Source organism: Pygocentrus nattereri, chromosome 9 (assembly GCF_015220715.1).
Source record: "Pygocentrus nattereri isolate fPygNat1 chromosome 9, fPygNat1.pri, whole genome shotgun sequence".
In the NCBI taxonomy this organism is placed as follows: domain Eukaryota; kingdom Metazoa; phylum Chordata; class Actinopteri; order Characiformes; family Serrasalmidae; genus Pygocentrus; species Pygocentrus nattereri.
Genome location: NC_051219.1, coordinates 3582515 through 3599479, shown reverse-complemented (window position 1 = coordinate 3599479; position 16965 = coordinate 3582515). Strand labels below are relative to the sequence as shown.

The window sequence follows — 16965 nt, the reverse complement described above, 5'->3', positions numbered from 1 at the left end:
ATCCCAGCAGTCATCGGGCAGAAGACAGGACACACCCTGGACAGATCGCCCGTCCATCGCAGGGCAGATATTGTAAATGTTTTTAATTTAATAAAGGAAACTGAAACTGTAACTACTGAAATGAAATAAACTAAGCACTGATATTTTAATAATGAGTAATAACAGTTAATAATTAACCCTTAATGTAAAGCGTTACCCGTCTGTCTGATACAGAAATATTACAAAAATATGTTTTTTAATGTAGCCAAGCTTCCATCATTACTGTGATGTTAGATCAATAAAAGCTTTGAGGCTGAATTATAATGACAGGAACGAAGCAGAACCCTGACTGATAAACTTCATCAAACCAGCCAATTAAATAACACTAAACGAGAGACGGTGTGACAGAATCACATCCAGCTGATGTGAACAGAGGGGGTAACAGTGGTAAAGACCACTGAGAGAACTGGTTACTGTGCTGTTGGTGTTGAGATGGTGGTGATGTGTGTGTCTGTATTTGTGGGTCTGCAGGCTGTGCTGTGCTGAGTCTCAGTGAGAGAACGTTCTCCAGATCTTCAGGAGAGTCTGTTCTTAAACTTACTGTATTACTACAGAAACACTGTTTCTGTTAAAACTTATAGTTTTCAGATTATACTGTGTGATATGCTCACCTGCTGTGTTATGACTGATCAGAATTGATAAATAGGTTTTAATTTGTTCAGAGGCTTGAACTGAGCCCTCCATACGTCTTTATTTATGGAAGTCATGATACAGCGTGTAAATAAATCTTGAGCCCTGTTTAGTTCACATTGTACAGTATTGCTGCTGTTATCATGCATCACTAATGAAGATCAGCACATCAGTTCCTAACAGCTCGAGGCAGCTGCAACAATGTTCCAAGCAGTGACCACAAAAAGACTTTGCATTAAAGTTTACATTTCAAAAGTGTATTTAATATATCTGTCTGACATAAACACACTGTAATGTATACTAAACATATTATTGTGTTACAACTTATGACAGTTTAAGTATATTTAGACTTTATTTAGGCTCTGATTCATATTAAATGTATTTAGTTATGCTCTTGAGTGCTTTATGAAAGGTTGCAATTAAAAAGTAGATGTCAGTGTTTAGTTTGTTTCTTTAATCATAATGATTTATTACAGTAGAAATACAGAGTGGGCCATTTATATGGATACACCCAAATAAAATGGGAATGGTTGGTGATGTGAACTTCCTGTTTGTGGCACATTAGTTTATGGGAGGGGGAAAACTTTTCAAGAGGGGTGGTGACCATGGCGATCATTTTGAAGTTGGCCATTTTGGATCCAGCTTTAGTTTAGCCCACGACGACCAATCCACTTTCCAGGAAACTGTTCATCTAGGAATGCTCGGACCTGACACCCATAATGTGGTGGTGCACCATTTTGCTGGAAAAACTCAGGGAAAGTGGATTGGAAACTCATGAAAGAATAAAGTTACATTAAAACCAAGCACATTTTTTTTCTTGTGAAATTCTCAGTAAGTTTGATGGGACACATGACACTCTTCCCATTGAAAAAAACTTCAAAATGGCCTCCATGGTCACCACCCATCTTGAAAAGTTTTCCCCCTCCCATAAACTAATGTGCCACAAACAGGAAGTTCATATCACTAATGTAAAACTTAGTGTTCGCTTCTTCACGCCCAAGGCGTGACACATCCCCCTTTCAATTAGCACTAGAGGGTTTTAAATACTTACGTACTCATATTAGTTCAGACCACAATAATCTTATTGAAAAAAATCATTTTCCACTTATCCATAATATAAAACGTGATCTTAAATTATGGAACTTTCTTCCTTTTTCCTTATTTGGCAGGGTGAATGTTATAAGAATGAATATCCTCCCTCGCTTACTTTATTTATTTCAGTCAATCCCTTGCAATTCATGCACAATGCTCTTCAACGATTTAGAGAATTCTTTTTTCAAAATTTGTATGGAATAATAAAAGGCCAAGACGTAAATTCTCCAGAGATATGAGAGCGAAGGAGGAAGGGGATGCTTGTGTGCCTAATACGCAATTTTATAGTTAGTCATCTCAAATTAAGCATATGATCAGCTGGTGTACAAATGGGCTGGACTCTCGCTGGGTCTCTATGGAAATTGAAGCATGTAGCCCTATTCCTCCTGATTGCTTACCGTCTTTCACCATTGTGCCCCCTGGCCCACAACCCAGATTTACCTTCTGAGCTGAATAACTCTGGACTCTCTGCTTGGCTTGACAGAGGGATCAAAAACATTTGTAACATGTTTTCTGGTAGTTTGCTCAAATTGTTCACACAACTGCAAGAAGAATACGAGTTACCCAGGTCAGACTTTTTCAAATATCTTCAGGTTCATCACCTGGTCACCTCAACCATTAAGGATGGGAGATTAAGAAAGGAATTAACCGACCTTGAAGGGTTGCTAGTTAAGAAAGACCAGGCTAGAGGGTTGTTTTCACTAATCCATGGCATTTTGCTAAAGCATGTTAAACCATCATCAGACAGTCTGAGAGGAGTTTGGGAGAAGGACTTAGGCCAACCAATCACAGAAGAGGACTGGTGCAATATTTGTAAAGATCTGTGTCCCCATTGTTCTGGTGTTCACAATCTTCATTATAAATTTATGAATAGGATATACTTTACACCTTGTAGAAGATGCTTCCAGACAGATCTAACTTTTAAATGGTAACTAAAAAAGGACTTTTGTTCATGCTTTTTGGCAGTGTAAAAAAATTGGCATTTTCTGGAAAAGAGTACATATGACGGTAGAAGTCCCTTGCCCTGTCTCTTTCGGGAACAGGAGCGGAGCGTATTTTTGATACTGATAGCAAATTTTTGTTTCTAATGTTTTCATTTCTGGCAAAAAAATGTATCCTAATTCGATGGGCCGGCCCCTCTCCACCATCTGTTGAGCAGTGGCTTTCCCAAGCTACAACTCTGCTTCCTCTGGAAAAACTGACCTACGATCTACGTCACCAAATGGATAAATTCTGGAAACTTTGGACCCCCCTGTGGACGTAGAGAATCCTTCTTAAAATCTCATGTATGTTGGCCTGATGTGTGAGATTTAAATGTATGATTGTCAATATGAATAGAGTGCAATAAATAACTAAAAAAACAGGGAAATGAGGTAGGTTGTCATGTTGGAATAGTTATTGAGGCTGCCTCTTCAGATGAGCTGATGAGCTAACAGAGCTACCAAACATCAGGTTGAATGCTGATGAGGTTTTTTCTCCTCAGTGTGCCAGGAGGTTATTTGTCAGAAAAATATATTTTCATTGTTTTGGACCAAGTTAACATTAACTAAGGAAGCTAGTCTTGTTAGTGATACAGCCAAGCTAACTTTACCTTCTTAGTCACATCCTTAACAACACTTCCTTGGCAGTGCAGTTACATTCAGCCACTCATGATTTAGAGTAGCAAAAAATCTATTTGATATTTTGACTGGTTTTTGCAACATTTTCAATGTGTAAAGCTCTTAGGTCACTGGCCAATTAGATCATTAAATGAAGCTAACTTGGCCAGCGTTGAAATCTGTAATAATAGATCTGTGAATTTTGCAGATCAAGGTGTAATTTTACAGATAATAATAAAAATAATAATAAAATGATACTTCAGTTAAAAACTTCTCAATCACTGTCGATCACATAAAAACAGACAATGTAATAGTAATGAACAGAACAGAAACACTGTGCTGATTTATGTTCCTGCAGACTGCAAACTGTCAGAGACTCAGGAGAAAGACATTCACAAATATCCAGGAGATTCTGTTCTCCTGCCCTGCTCCTGCTCTGACCAACACACCAAACCTATTAATGTGAAATGGGAGCATGTAGACTCAGGAGGGACTGAGGTATCCAATGAGATGGCAAACTACACAGGCAGAGTCCAGATGTTTAATAAGAACCTTCCAGCAAATCTCTCTCTACTGATCTCCAACCTGACTGAACAAGACCAGGGAACATACAGATGTTCAATCAACAACAAGCAATCCATCAACATCAGACTCAGCTTTAAAGGTAGGTTCTCTTATTGTCAACTGTAAAGACATTAAAACAGCAACAGTTTGTGTTTGATATTAACCATTTCTGCTATTTTCTGATAATAATAATAATAATAATAATAATAACAATAATGGTCTTATTTACAGGCAAGATTGCTTTGATAATTCTCAGAAATGTTTTAACTTTGTGATATACAATTATTTTAACTTAAATATTATGGAAATGTGGAAATATGTATTTCACACCCCTCTTTTTTCTGTTTTTCTAAATGAAACCAACAACAGAAAAGACAGAAATCAGGCATCAGTCTGGTGAGATGTTACAACACAGCAATATAGACTTTTCAAAGCATTTTAAAATGTGTTGTGTGTGTGAGTGCATGTACATTTTGGATAACTTTACATTAAGGTTCCTTGGTAACCCAGTAACAATGCACCAACAACTCATTAATGAATATAGCAATTAACAGTAATGAATAATGTCTAAGGCTTTATTACTAATGAGGGAACATGGGAAGGAATTGGTTGTTCCTGCAGGAGTTCACATCAGATAAAATACATTTACAGAATGAACAGACATAATATTAATAGAACTAATATTAACTAATAAAGTAAACAAGACTAAGCAATATACTAACTATGATTAACACAGTAACTCAGATTAACTTACATGTTAACTGTAATATCAACCTTTAACTATTTTAAGTTTAACTCCTAATGCCTGTTAAATGAGACCAAATTGTAAGTCACTCTGGATAAGAGCATTGCCCAAATAAATATAGCTAACCTTAGTCACTATATTAGTTCATCTTAGTCACTGTATTAATGAATTTTAGTTACTGTTTTATTTAATCTGTCTGTTCATTCAGTAAATGTATTTTATCTGATGTGAACTTTGCAGAACCAACCAATTCTTTCTCATGTTCCTTCATTTGTAATAAAACAGAACACATTCATATCTGATAATTGCTATATTCATCCAGTCATTGGTGCATTGTTACTATGTCACTGAAGGACCTTAACGTGAAGTTTTACCATTTTTCATGTGTGTGTTGTAGATTTTTCTGAAGTCTGCTTTTATTCTTTGTCTTCCTGAAAGTGCTTTGAATGTCTTCTTAATGTAACCGTTATGTTTCATCTCTTTCGCTTTTCTACAGATTGCTCAGGTTTGCTCATCACGTTGAGTGTCTGCGTGGCTCTGCTGCTGATTGTAGTGATTGGAGAATCAGCACTGATCTACAAACTGATCCACAACAGGACACGAGGTACTTAACACACAACCATATACACAGTTCATAATTACTGTATGTATCAGTCCAAGTTCAGGCTCTATTTCAGACCTGGAAAACTGTGCTCATTAAAGTAGATTTGATATGAATGTAATGCTTTAATAACAACATAAATTACATCTAAGTTATGAAAGATTTCCTCTATTCCAAATTAAATCTACCAGTCTTGTGGAAAACAGCTTTTTGATTACCATCTTGAATTGTTTAGCAGGGTCTGTATCTACAAACACTGAGAGAAGATCACAGAACAAAGTGAGTGAAAAAACAAAGTCTTAAAACTGCTTCCCATTATAACCAAATATGAACTGTTTTAAACTGTAACAGCTTAAGTCAGTAGCATTCTATAAGGCCAAGAGCCAGATGTGGTTAACATTAAATCTCCAAAGAAGTAGACATTCAGAGTCAGAGTTGGGAACTCTTGATGTCATAGATAGATAGATAGATAGATAGATAGATAGATAGATAGATAGATAGATAGATAGATAGATAGATAGATAGATAGATAGATAGATAGATAGATAGATTCTTTATTGATCCCGAAGGAAATTTAGCAAACAAGTCATGGACACATTAGGAATTATTCTGCATGAATGAATGAATGTGATGTGATGACTAAAGTGCGAGTTATTTTCTCCTGTGTATGTTACTTTGGTTGCAGGCCAATGGTGATTATGAAGATCCTCTTGAAAAACAGAACATCAGCATGGGTCCAGTCTACCAGAGCCTGAACCCCAACACCAACCAATCAGATTCAGTCTACCAGAGCTTAAACTCCAACACCACCCAATCAGATTCAGTCTACCAGAGCCTAAACCCAAACACCAACCAATCAGATTCTGTCTACCAGAGCCTGGACCCCAAAACCAAATAAAAAGATTCAGTCTACCAGAGCCTAAACCCCAACATAAACCAATCAGATTCAGTCTACCAGAGCCTAAACCCAAACACCAACCAATCAGATTCTGTCTACCAGAGCCTGGACCCCAAAACCAAATAAAAAGATTCAGTCTACCAGAGCTTAATCCCCAACATAAACCAATCAGATTCAGTCTACCAGAGCCTGAACCCAAAACCAACCAATCAGAATTGATCTATCAGAGGCTAAACCCCAACACCAACCAATCAGATTCAGCCTGCCAGAACTTAAATCCAACTAGTCAGATTCAGTTCCTAAACCCCAAGACCAACCAACTTGATTCAGTCTACCAGAATTTTACCCCCAACACCAACCAATCAGATTCCGCTTTCTAGAGCCTACATCCAAATAAAAGTCAACCGGAGTAGATCTGCGACAGTTGAGTCTTGCCAGATAATTAAAATAATTCTATTAAAGTGTAGACCAGGAGTGTCCAGTCTTATCCACAAAGGGTTAACGTTGCCGTAGGTTTTTAACCCAAGCAAGCAGGAGGACACCTTATTCCACCTGTTTAAGTGGTCCCAGGCATCAGGCTTTTATGTTCTCAGTCCAAGAAGAACACAATTCAAGGTTTGTCAAGAATGAGGCGGCTCATGATATCAACCTTCCTGACAACTACTGGTTAGCAGAGCTTTACATTGCTTCATCTATTTCCCCACTGAAAACTAGTTCTGGTATGGAGGATGAGTCCTTAGTTTCCCCACTATCTGTTCCTGTTGGATGCAATGCAGTCTGACCTTTAAACTCTGAGAACAAGAGGACATTAGATTTTTCAGATTCCTGAAGTCTTTCCTGTTTGAGATCTTGACTATGATCAAACCACAGTGATTAAGCACAGAATTCATATTTCGGATTCCACAGCTTTTAACAGAAGGCAAGTCCCTTTCATCATTCCCTTTTTGAAGCAGTCAGACTTCACCCTAAAGAACTTTGCAATGCAAACACCATCCATGCATCCCAAAGTTCCTTTTTGTGGTGTTTGTGGTGGAAAATCTTGTGGTGGAAGAATTTGAGCCTCTGAGTCTATATCAAAGTGAGTAACACGTTTATTAAAAAGCGAACATGACAAAAAATGGATTCTCTCTCCCTTTCCTAGATCTTTCCTATATCTTTCCTATATCTTTAAGTTCCTTTCATGGAAGTAAGCATTAGTCAGCATTATTCTCAATTGTACACCATTTGCTTACATTTTTATCTTATACGACCTGTTTACTGCGAACAGCCAGCGAGAACATCCAGATCCGACCCGTAGCCTTGTGGCTAGGCGGTACGGCTCTCTCGCTGCCTCTTATCTTCACACTCTGTTTCTGTTCTCATAGCGAGGTCACTTCCTCTTATCTCATGAGACACAAAACAATCCCGCTACCTCTCGGCCACTGTGACATTTACAATCATCCTTAAGCCTAATTGCTCAAAAGGCATATTTCAACACAATTCAATACATTTCCACCAATAGTTGCTGTGAAGGAGAAAAATGGTACAATCCCTCTCTGCGTTGATTACAGAAAGCTTAACAATCAGACCATTAAAGATGCATATGAGCTTCCTAACATGGAAGAGACATTTTTAGCACCAACTGGATTGAAGTGGTTTTCTGTTATGGACTTAAAATCTGGCTACTATCAGGATGAGGTTGAAGAGAAGGACAAGCCTAAAACAGCATTCCTAACACCAATGGAAATTCTGGGAGAATGCTAACATAACTAGTACATTTCAGCGCATCATGGAAAATGTATATGCAGCTGGCAGCTCAAAGAAGTTATTGCGTTTCTTGATGACCTCGTTGGTTTTTTCGAGTGCCTCATGAAAGTTTTATATGAGTTTGATTTAAAATTCTCTGCAGATTAATTTTTCATGAAATCAGTCAAATATATGGGACACATTGTCTCTATGGATGTACTAAAAACTGACCCAGGGAAGATCTCTGTGCTGACAGCCTTGCTGATAAAGCTGATAAATAACAATGTGCACAGAGTCCTATTTGGCATTAACAGGATATTACAGATGATTTGTCAGAGATTATCCTAAAATTGCAGAGCCTCTCAATGACCTGGCAGCTGGCTGTATTCCACTGAAAAACATGAGCATCCAAACCAGCTTCCTCTGCTGATCTCAAGAAGCCTTTGGATGGAAAGTGGACACACCAATGTGAAGCTTTCCACACACTCATTGAGAAATTAACTACTGCCCCAGTGTACAGGTTTTCCAATCCTCAGATACTCTACATTCTGCATAGAGACGCTCGTCACCAAGGCCTTGGTGCAGCCCTGTACCAAGAGCAAGATGGTCACATGTGGGTCACTGCATCCGTGCACTGAAGACTGTCCAAACGTGACAAATGTTACCAACACATAAGCTGGAGTTTCCAGCATTAAAGTGGACTGATTCTTTATTGTTTATGTGGTGAAGGTCTTTTCTTCAGATGGTCCAGAAAGAAAACTCCATTTTGACTTGCTCCTGTCGTGGGCATTCCTGGTCTCAAACACCTGCAGTGAAGAAAATGACAAGTTCAAAGAGAAAAATAAGGCACCTAGCCCAGAGTACAGCCTTATACCACTGAAGAGGTCTTGAACACAACTGTAACTATTTGTTTGCGATGTATTTTTATATGTATGTGGTTGTTGATCAGACAATATATTCACTTTCATTACTTTCCTTAAACTCGTTGTCATGTCTCGTTCTTCTCATGTGGAATTCTCTATACCAGTAACACGTCCGTGTCAACAAAACATCATCCAAACCTTCACATATTTCACAACAGTCTGTTCCACCAACATTACTCCTCTTTCTATCTCCTGGGCTGCTTAAGGTTCAGCAGTAACTGTACTGAATGTTTTGGCAGAGAAATGCTGAATCATGATAATGTGGTATAGTTACATTAAGGGTGTGGCTTCAGTCCTTTAGACTTTCTGAGAAATACTGGCGTAAACAGAATTGACACGAAGCCAAAATGGACCCATCCAAGCTCCGCCCATAAATGTACTCTTTCACAGCAGGCTTTTTTCAGCTTTGTCACTTCAGCCCCGAGTGAGGGTGAGGACAGCTTCTGCAAATACACATGTATTTTACTCACAAGTGCAACAGCACATGTAGTTATAATAACATATATTATCTTATGTAATTACACAAGTCTAAAAGGTAAATAAGACCTTATTTAAAGACGTTTTTTTTTCCAATAAGACTTTTCTGATTGTAAAAGATACACTTGTATAATAAGATCACCTGGTATAATTACATAAGCTGGGCAACTGTAATCCATCTGTAACAGTGAACGCATCACCAGCAGTTACATTATTGTTGCACGCATTGTTAACATGTAACTACACAGTAATTAGGGACACAAAATAAAGAGAAATTACTTGGAGTGTAGGGCGGCACGGTGGCGTGGTGGGTAGCGCTGTCGCCTCACAGTGAGGAGGGCCTGGGTTCGATTCCCCGGCCGGGTGACCGGGGTCCTCTCTGTGGGGAGTTTGCATGTTCTCCCTGTGTCTGCGTGGGTTTCCTCCGGGTTCTCCGGTTTCCTCCCACAGTCCAAAGACATGCAGTCAGGCCAGTTGGACATGCTAAATTACCCCTGGGTGTGAGTGACTGTCTGTGTCTGTCTGTCTGCCCTGCGATGGACTGCCGACCTGTCCAGGGTGTATCCTGCCTTCCGCCCGATGACTGCTGGGATAGGCTCCAGCACCCCCCACGACCCTGATGGAGAAGCGGCTTAGAAAATGGATGGATGGATACTTGGAGTATACTCGTTCTGCTGTATTTGACTGAATGGAAATTTTAATGAATAGAATTTCTTTGGAATTCTAGTGATGAGATGTTAATTAACTCCTTACACAATCAAGGTAGGATCCAAAAATGTCCAATTAAAAAGTTCCAAAAGGGACCAGTAGATGGCGACATATCACAAACTTAAGGTTAGGAAAATGAACAGAATAGATAGATAGATAGATAGATAGATAGATAGATAGATAGATAGATAGATAGATAGATAGATAGATAGATGTACTGATAATATGGAGTTAAAGGAGGGAGACTTACAGTAATTACATGAACATGGAGCTTTCAGGGGTCATTCATGAACACCATTATGACTCCATCATCAATTTGAAAAGTCCATTTTACGTATTCATTAATGATCAATGAGCGTATAGTATAACAGAGCTTAGGCACACTTAGTGATGTTTTACATTCATTAAAATTAAATACTTTCTTTTCAGAGAAAAACTACAACAATGAATATATTTTACTATATTTTAAAGTTTGTTATATTATTAGACATAATCTATCATGACAGCTCATAACATCTGCTGGATAACTTTGTATTGTGATGAGCAGATTCTTTATTTCAGCCTCTCAGCAGAAAAAGAAGCAGAGGTTTTCTCAGGATGTGGTCAGTAGGCTGGAGACTAAAAATGTCTGTGTCACTTCTCACTCTCTTAGAGTGGACACTCCTAAACCAGAGAGAGAGAGATGAACAGCGGCGTTCTCTCAGTAAAGATGTGGCTCTGTGTGTTTCTCCTCTACTCTGTGCTGCAGGAATCTTCAGGTGAGTCCACACGACTGTGTGAGTTCTTCTTCATGTGCATCACTGCTGCACTGTAGTGAACTGTAGACAGTGAACTGTAGTGAACTGTAGAAGAGTTCAGGTTCTAGATATGCTGTTATCATCGTGTCTTTATTGACTCTTTCTCCTCTGATCTTGTCTTGTATTGATCACACGTCAAGGTGGACTGTATTCAATTCAGACACCAATTCAGCATTTTGTGAAATCAAACGTAAATAAAAAGCTCTGATAATATAATAAAGGTTTTGCTTTTCATTTTGGCAGAAATTCTGCGCATCACTACAGAAAAGCATCGCATTTCATGCTTTTCTCTGTAGTTTTCACTGTAATGTGGCACAAATTCTTCCCTATACTCACCTATTTACACACTTAGCAATGCTTGACTGTCTACCCTGCAATACACAACAATGTCTCACTCAATATGAAATATCAACCCATTGGACTGACGTGAGCTTGTTTTATAGTGGTAACTATACACTGGAAAATTAAGCTGAATTTTCATGCTATGCAATTTACACCAGTCGCTCACAAGTGGACGAGTGAAGCTTCAGGAAGAGTGTATTTTGTTTATGGGCCAAAAACTATGAAGCGCCTTTGTTTACTGCTGTTGCAGAACTTGTATTAATATCGTTCACCATGTGGAAACATTTTTACTTTACGTTTATTACGAAATGCCACTGATGGTCCACTGCAGACCATGTCACAGCAGTATAGGCCCGAGGACCACCACAGTGTGCTTTCTGGCCCACTTATGGTCCACGGCCCAGTGGTTGAGAAACCCGGCTCTAAAGAACCTGAGCCATTTGTAAAACCCGTGATGAGAGTCCTCTTATTCTGAAGTGATACCCCTGAACTCTATTAGCTCCCTTTCTGTCATGCTTGCTGTGCCTGTCTTGAGCGAGATTCACTCTCAGCTTTGTTGTAAAGTCTATTTGGGATTTTTGAATTTTGTCTGAGAAGTTCTGTCGTTTTTCTTTATATGCTTTAAAAAATGCCATTTGTAGGTCTTGGATCAGCCGTGATGTATAACTCAGAAAAACATTGGCCATCTTAGTTTCTAACGCTGACTTTTCACAGAGCTGGATATGAATCTCTTTACCAGATTGATTCAAATTTAGACTAAAATCCTGTGGCTTTGACTGAGCCTAGCAGTGACGCTTTCAGCTAATTTTAAGTGGAACTCAAGTATGTGTTTCAGTAGTGATGATTCTTAATGTTCAGTGCTGAGTTTTATATTTTGGGAGATATTTAGTTCAAAACAATAGGATCTAACAGCTCAGCGCTTGGCCATTAAGCACAGGACATTTTTGTAATGAACTTTTTTTTAAGGTAAACATTAAAGTAATTAAAACTGGATATCAATCCAGACGATGAGCTCAGAAACAAGGAGGCGGTCACAATGTTACACCTGATCACTGTAGAGTGCAGTAAAGAACCTTGTGGGCTTGTTTTAATGTGGACATTTTCCATTTTTATTTTTTCAAATATTTCATTTATAGAAATCTGCAGTAGCTACGCTGTTTACTTTAACACTGAATCTTCACCGCAGTGAGCCGAGACACTTCTCAACATCAGTCACTGTCACTAAACACACGTGACAAAAAGGGAGCGTCTATGTAGAGTTAGAGGCCTGGTTGTGTGTGTATATATTGTCGTATCTCAACACATTATAGCTCGTTTTGACACCTTCAGAATCAGAATCAGAATCAGAATCCTTTATTGATCCCAGAGGGAAATTGCAGTTGTTACAGTTGCAAACATTTATGTAAAAGAATAAACACTTTAATAATTTAAATCAAAGATGAAGAGAAATTTGCAATATGTGCATGAGATTTAAGTTTTTATGAATATAGTAAAGACTGTGATAGTAAATATGAAACATCCAGTATAAAGCAGTTCAAGTTATTGTACCTCTGAGTGCAGTTGTACCTTTTGCGCACAATTATGATTATTATTACACATATGAACTGTGTGGTATTGAGTTTTGCACAGATGAACCACACTTTGTGAATCACACACTGAGAGAGGAGTTGTAGAGTTTGATGGCCACAGGTAAGAATGACCTCCTGTGGTGCTCTGTGGTCATTTCGGTAGAATGAGTCTTGAGCTCCACACCCACAACATCACTGGCCTTGTGGATCAGTCTATATTTGTCCTTCGCCTCCTTGATAGCTGTCCTCAGTTCCCTCTGGATCAGTCTCACCTCCACCCTGTCTCCCACTCTGAAGGCCCTCTTCTTCTTGTTGAAGAGAGCCTTAATGTCCTTTGTTACCCACGGCTTGTTGTTTGAGTAACAGTTAACAGTCCTGGTTGGGACAGTGGAGTCCACACAGAAGTTAATGTAGTCCGTGATGCTCTCTGTGAGCCCGTCGATGTCCTCTCTGTGCGGCTCACAGAGTGCAGACCAATCAGTAGCCTCATAGTAATCCTGCGGTGCCTCGTAAGTCTCCCCAGACCATCTACTCACTGTCCGCTTGGTCACAGGCTGACTCTTCACCAGCAGCACATAACAGGAGCTCAGGTTCATCAAGTTGTGGTCTGACCTACCCAGAGGGGGGAGGGGGGAGCAGCGGTATGCGTCCTGCATACAGCAGGTCCAGTGTTCTTTCCTCTCTGGTGGGACAGGCCATATACTGAGTGAAGTGTGGTAATGCTTTGGCCATAGCGACGTGGTTAAAGTCACCTGATATTGTGATAAAGAAACTCAGGTGTTGAGTTTGGAGACGTGCTGTAGTTGAATAAATGACGTCACACGCTGACGATTGAAACACTGTCATCCGGGATGTCCTGGTGTAGCCATGTCTCCGAAAAGTACATTAGACTACACTCCCGGTACTCCCTCTGACTCCTGGCTAGTGCTGTCAGCTCGTTCATCTTATTACCCAGCGACCTCACGTTGCCCATGATGACGGAGGGGAGACGGAGGGATATCACCTCTTCTCCATAAGCCTCCGCCGTCTCTCCCTCGCTTTCCCCGTGCACTGGTTTATTCCTCCTCTGCATCCCCTGTGCATCCGTCTCCAAAACCCTTCAGGGGTATTCATTGTCCTGGTCGCCATGCCGACCGGCTTCAGTGCGATCAGCTGATCCCATGTGTAAACAAAGCGGCCAGCGGACCAGGAGAGAGAAAGAAGCACTTTCACGGTGAAAAAACAGACCAAGACTTTCAGCGCGTTTCAAAAGGGGACAGCTTCACTAACTTGCCTCATCAAATAAATAAACTATTAAAAAGATAAAAGTTAAGAAGAAAAATGAAAAAAACACGAACGGGAGCTGCTGGAACAGGCAGCATGAACGCACGCGCACTTTATGAGGTTCACTGTGGTTGTTCTTGAGTTTATGTTCTAAAATATGATGAAAAATGCTTAATCCAAGTTCTTGGTGATGTGGTGTTTCTGCAGGCTGCACTGTAGAGCGAGGTTTGGGAGACACCATCACCAGATCTGCTGGAGATTCTGTGGAGCTGCCGTGCTCCTGCACACAACAAACAAAGGTTGATCCTCAGACAGTTCAGTGGGGATTTAAGAGAAAGTTCACACCAGGCGACTACAGAGCTGATCACTCAGTGTTTCCAGAGGACAGCAGTCAGAATCCACGCTACAGAGGCAGAGTTCAGATACTGAATCAGAATAAACCAGGAACTGTAGCTCTAATCATCTCCCACCTCACTGAGGAAGATGAAGGAGCGTATCTGTGTGGGAACAACGGGAAATATAACAGAGCCGTCTTTCTCCAAGTCTCCACAGGTAAGTCTAACAGAGGATTAATCAGGATTTCTGTTTGATGGGGGTGAAGTTTGAGAAGGTATGTGAAATTTAATCATCATGTATTTGTAACCTTTTATTTATAAAGTAAACATGTTCCTGCAGTTTATGTGGATGTTTGACAGTAGATGAATGTCCTGTAGATCAGTAGAGCTGCTGAAGTTGGGTCACAAATGATTAATTATGGTGAAAAGAATTGGTGCATTAGTTAAGTGTTCCTTAAACATTATTTATATATCATTATTTTTATATCTATATGTTAATACATAGTGCCTCATTAAGAGGTTAAAGTAATTGAGTCTGTTAACTGATATTTGAGTAATGCTGTACAGTAACTACATGTACACAACACATTCATGATATGTTCATAACCAGTACATTAACAGTCCATTACAATGACATCAGCATTTTAAAAATCCACATTAAATTGATTCATTAATGAATAATGAATCCATAATGTGATGAATCGAATACGCACTCAGTGATGTGGAGCATGAACTCCATTAAAATACACATCACTTATTCTCAGGTAACAAATGATGTGAAGCACATGATATTCAAGAGATCCATGTTGCATTTATTACTGATCTATTATTGATATTTCTTTAAAAACATGACACACAAATGAATGACATTTCACATTTATATACATAATTCAGTGATGATATTCACTAATATTTCATGAGGTGATGAGCCTGGATGTGTAATATTACTGCACACTTAATAAAAGATGCTACAGGAGAATTTAATGTAAGAGTAGATGTTGAAGTTTGTTTGGATTTCATTTTAGTCATTAAAGCCAATAAACACTGATTAATAATGAATGTAGTCTGGATTTCTCTCACAGTGAGCTCAGTAAACTGTTCATGTTCTCAATAGATTATCATGAAGGTCACACTGAGCATCACTGACTGTGTTTCCAGTTCATAACATGAAATGTTCATCACTCATTAATGAATGTTTCTAAAGGACGTAACTGTAATGAATCCTTACTGTACTGTTTATGAATGAGCCATGAACACTTCATATACATGCAGTTCCTGTAAAGCTTTACTGATCGGCGTTCAGTCGTTAGTTCCAGCTTATTTACTCAATAACTGGGAACAAACTGCGTTACAAACTCTACAGAAATGAATATTAGATTTCTCTGTAATGTAAACTCCACAGTGTTCACTGAAAATGTCCTTCAGACTGTAAATGTTTATGAATCATCATCAGCAGAGATGAATATGAACGATATTTAATATCGGCATCGGCCCACAATTCCCATATCAGTGCATCCCTAATAACAGTGTCATGTTACCATCACTGTTAATAATGTCATTATGACACATGACATAATCTTTTATGACCAGACATCAGAAATGATCATGTGACATAAACATGATATAATATGATATAATATAATATGATTATAGCATCTGTGAGGGTAATTACCAGCAACATGACATGTTTAAGGCATAGTTATGTCAGTGTTATGTAGAGAGTTCAAGAAAATTGTGATGAAATGAAATAAACTAAGCACTGATATTTTAATAATGAGTAATAACAGTTAATAATTAACCCTTAATGTAAAGCGTTATTCGTCTGTCTGATACAGAAATATTACAAAAATATGTTTTTTAATGTAGCCAAGCTTCCATCATTACTGTGATGTTAGATCAATAAAAGCTTTGAGGCTGAATTATAATGACAGGAACGAAGCAGAACCCTGACTGATAAACTTCATCAAACCAGCCAATTAAATAACACTAAACGAGAGACGGTGTGACAGAATCACATCCAGCTGATGTGAACAGAGGGGGTAACAGTGGTAAAGACCACTGAGAGAACTGGTTACTGTGCTGTTGGTGTTGAGATGGTGGTGATGTGTGTGTCTGTATTTGTGGGTCTGCAGGCTGTACTGTGCTGAGTGACAGTGAGAGAACGTTCTCCAGATCTCCAGGAGAGTCTGTTCTACTGCCCTGTCCCTGTCCCCCAGACCAACACAGGATCAACCCTGACAGAGTCACATGGACTAAAGATCAGACTGCAGTGTCTAATGATACAGAATCCTACAGAGGCAGAGTCTGGATGTTCGACCAAAAGCATTCCAGAAATTTCTCTCTCCTCATCTCAGATCTGACTAAAGAGGACTCTGGAGTCTACACCTGCAGAGCTGATGAGAAGGACGAGCAATCTGTCCGGCTGGATGTCACAGGTCAGTCGGTCAAATCATCATACAGTTTCAGTACTGACCGCACTGCACCAGCGTAACTGACTCAGCACCCAATCTGTTTCCAGAAGCTTCTCTCTGTAAGACTGAAGAGAACAGTAACAGTAGCTGGAGCTGTGGAATGTGATGCTGGTGCAGATGTGACTGCTGTGATTAGACAGCTGGAAAGTGTTTTCATCACTGAACACAATGTAGATAATAAAATCTCTG

The 16965-nt window shown here is 39.3% G+C and overlaps 1 protein-coding gene across 1 annotated transcript; it reads left to right on the top strand.

Moving 5' to 3' along the window:
• The first annotated feature begins 10681 nt into the window (after positions 1 to 10681).
• Positions 10682 to 16815, top strand: LOC119263988 (polymeric immunoglobulin receptor-like). The gene is made up of 3 exons (XM_037540935.1): positions 10682 to 10758; positions 14178 to 14522; positions 16438 to 16815. The coding sequence occupies exons 1-3, from the start codon at positions 10683 to 10685 to the stop codon at positions 16794 to 16796; spliced, it is 780 nt and encodes a 259-aa protein (XP_037396832.1). The 5' UTR covers position 10682; the 3' UTR covers positions 16797 to 16815.
• The last annotated feature ends 150 nt before the right edge of the window (positions 16816 to 16965 follow it).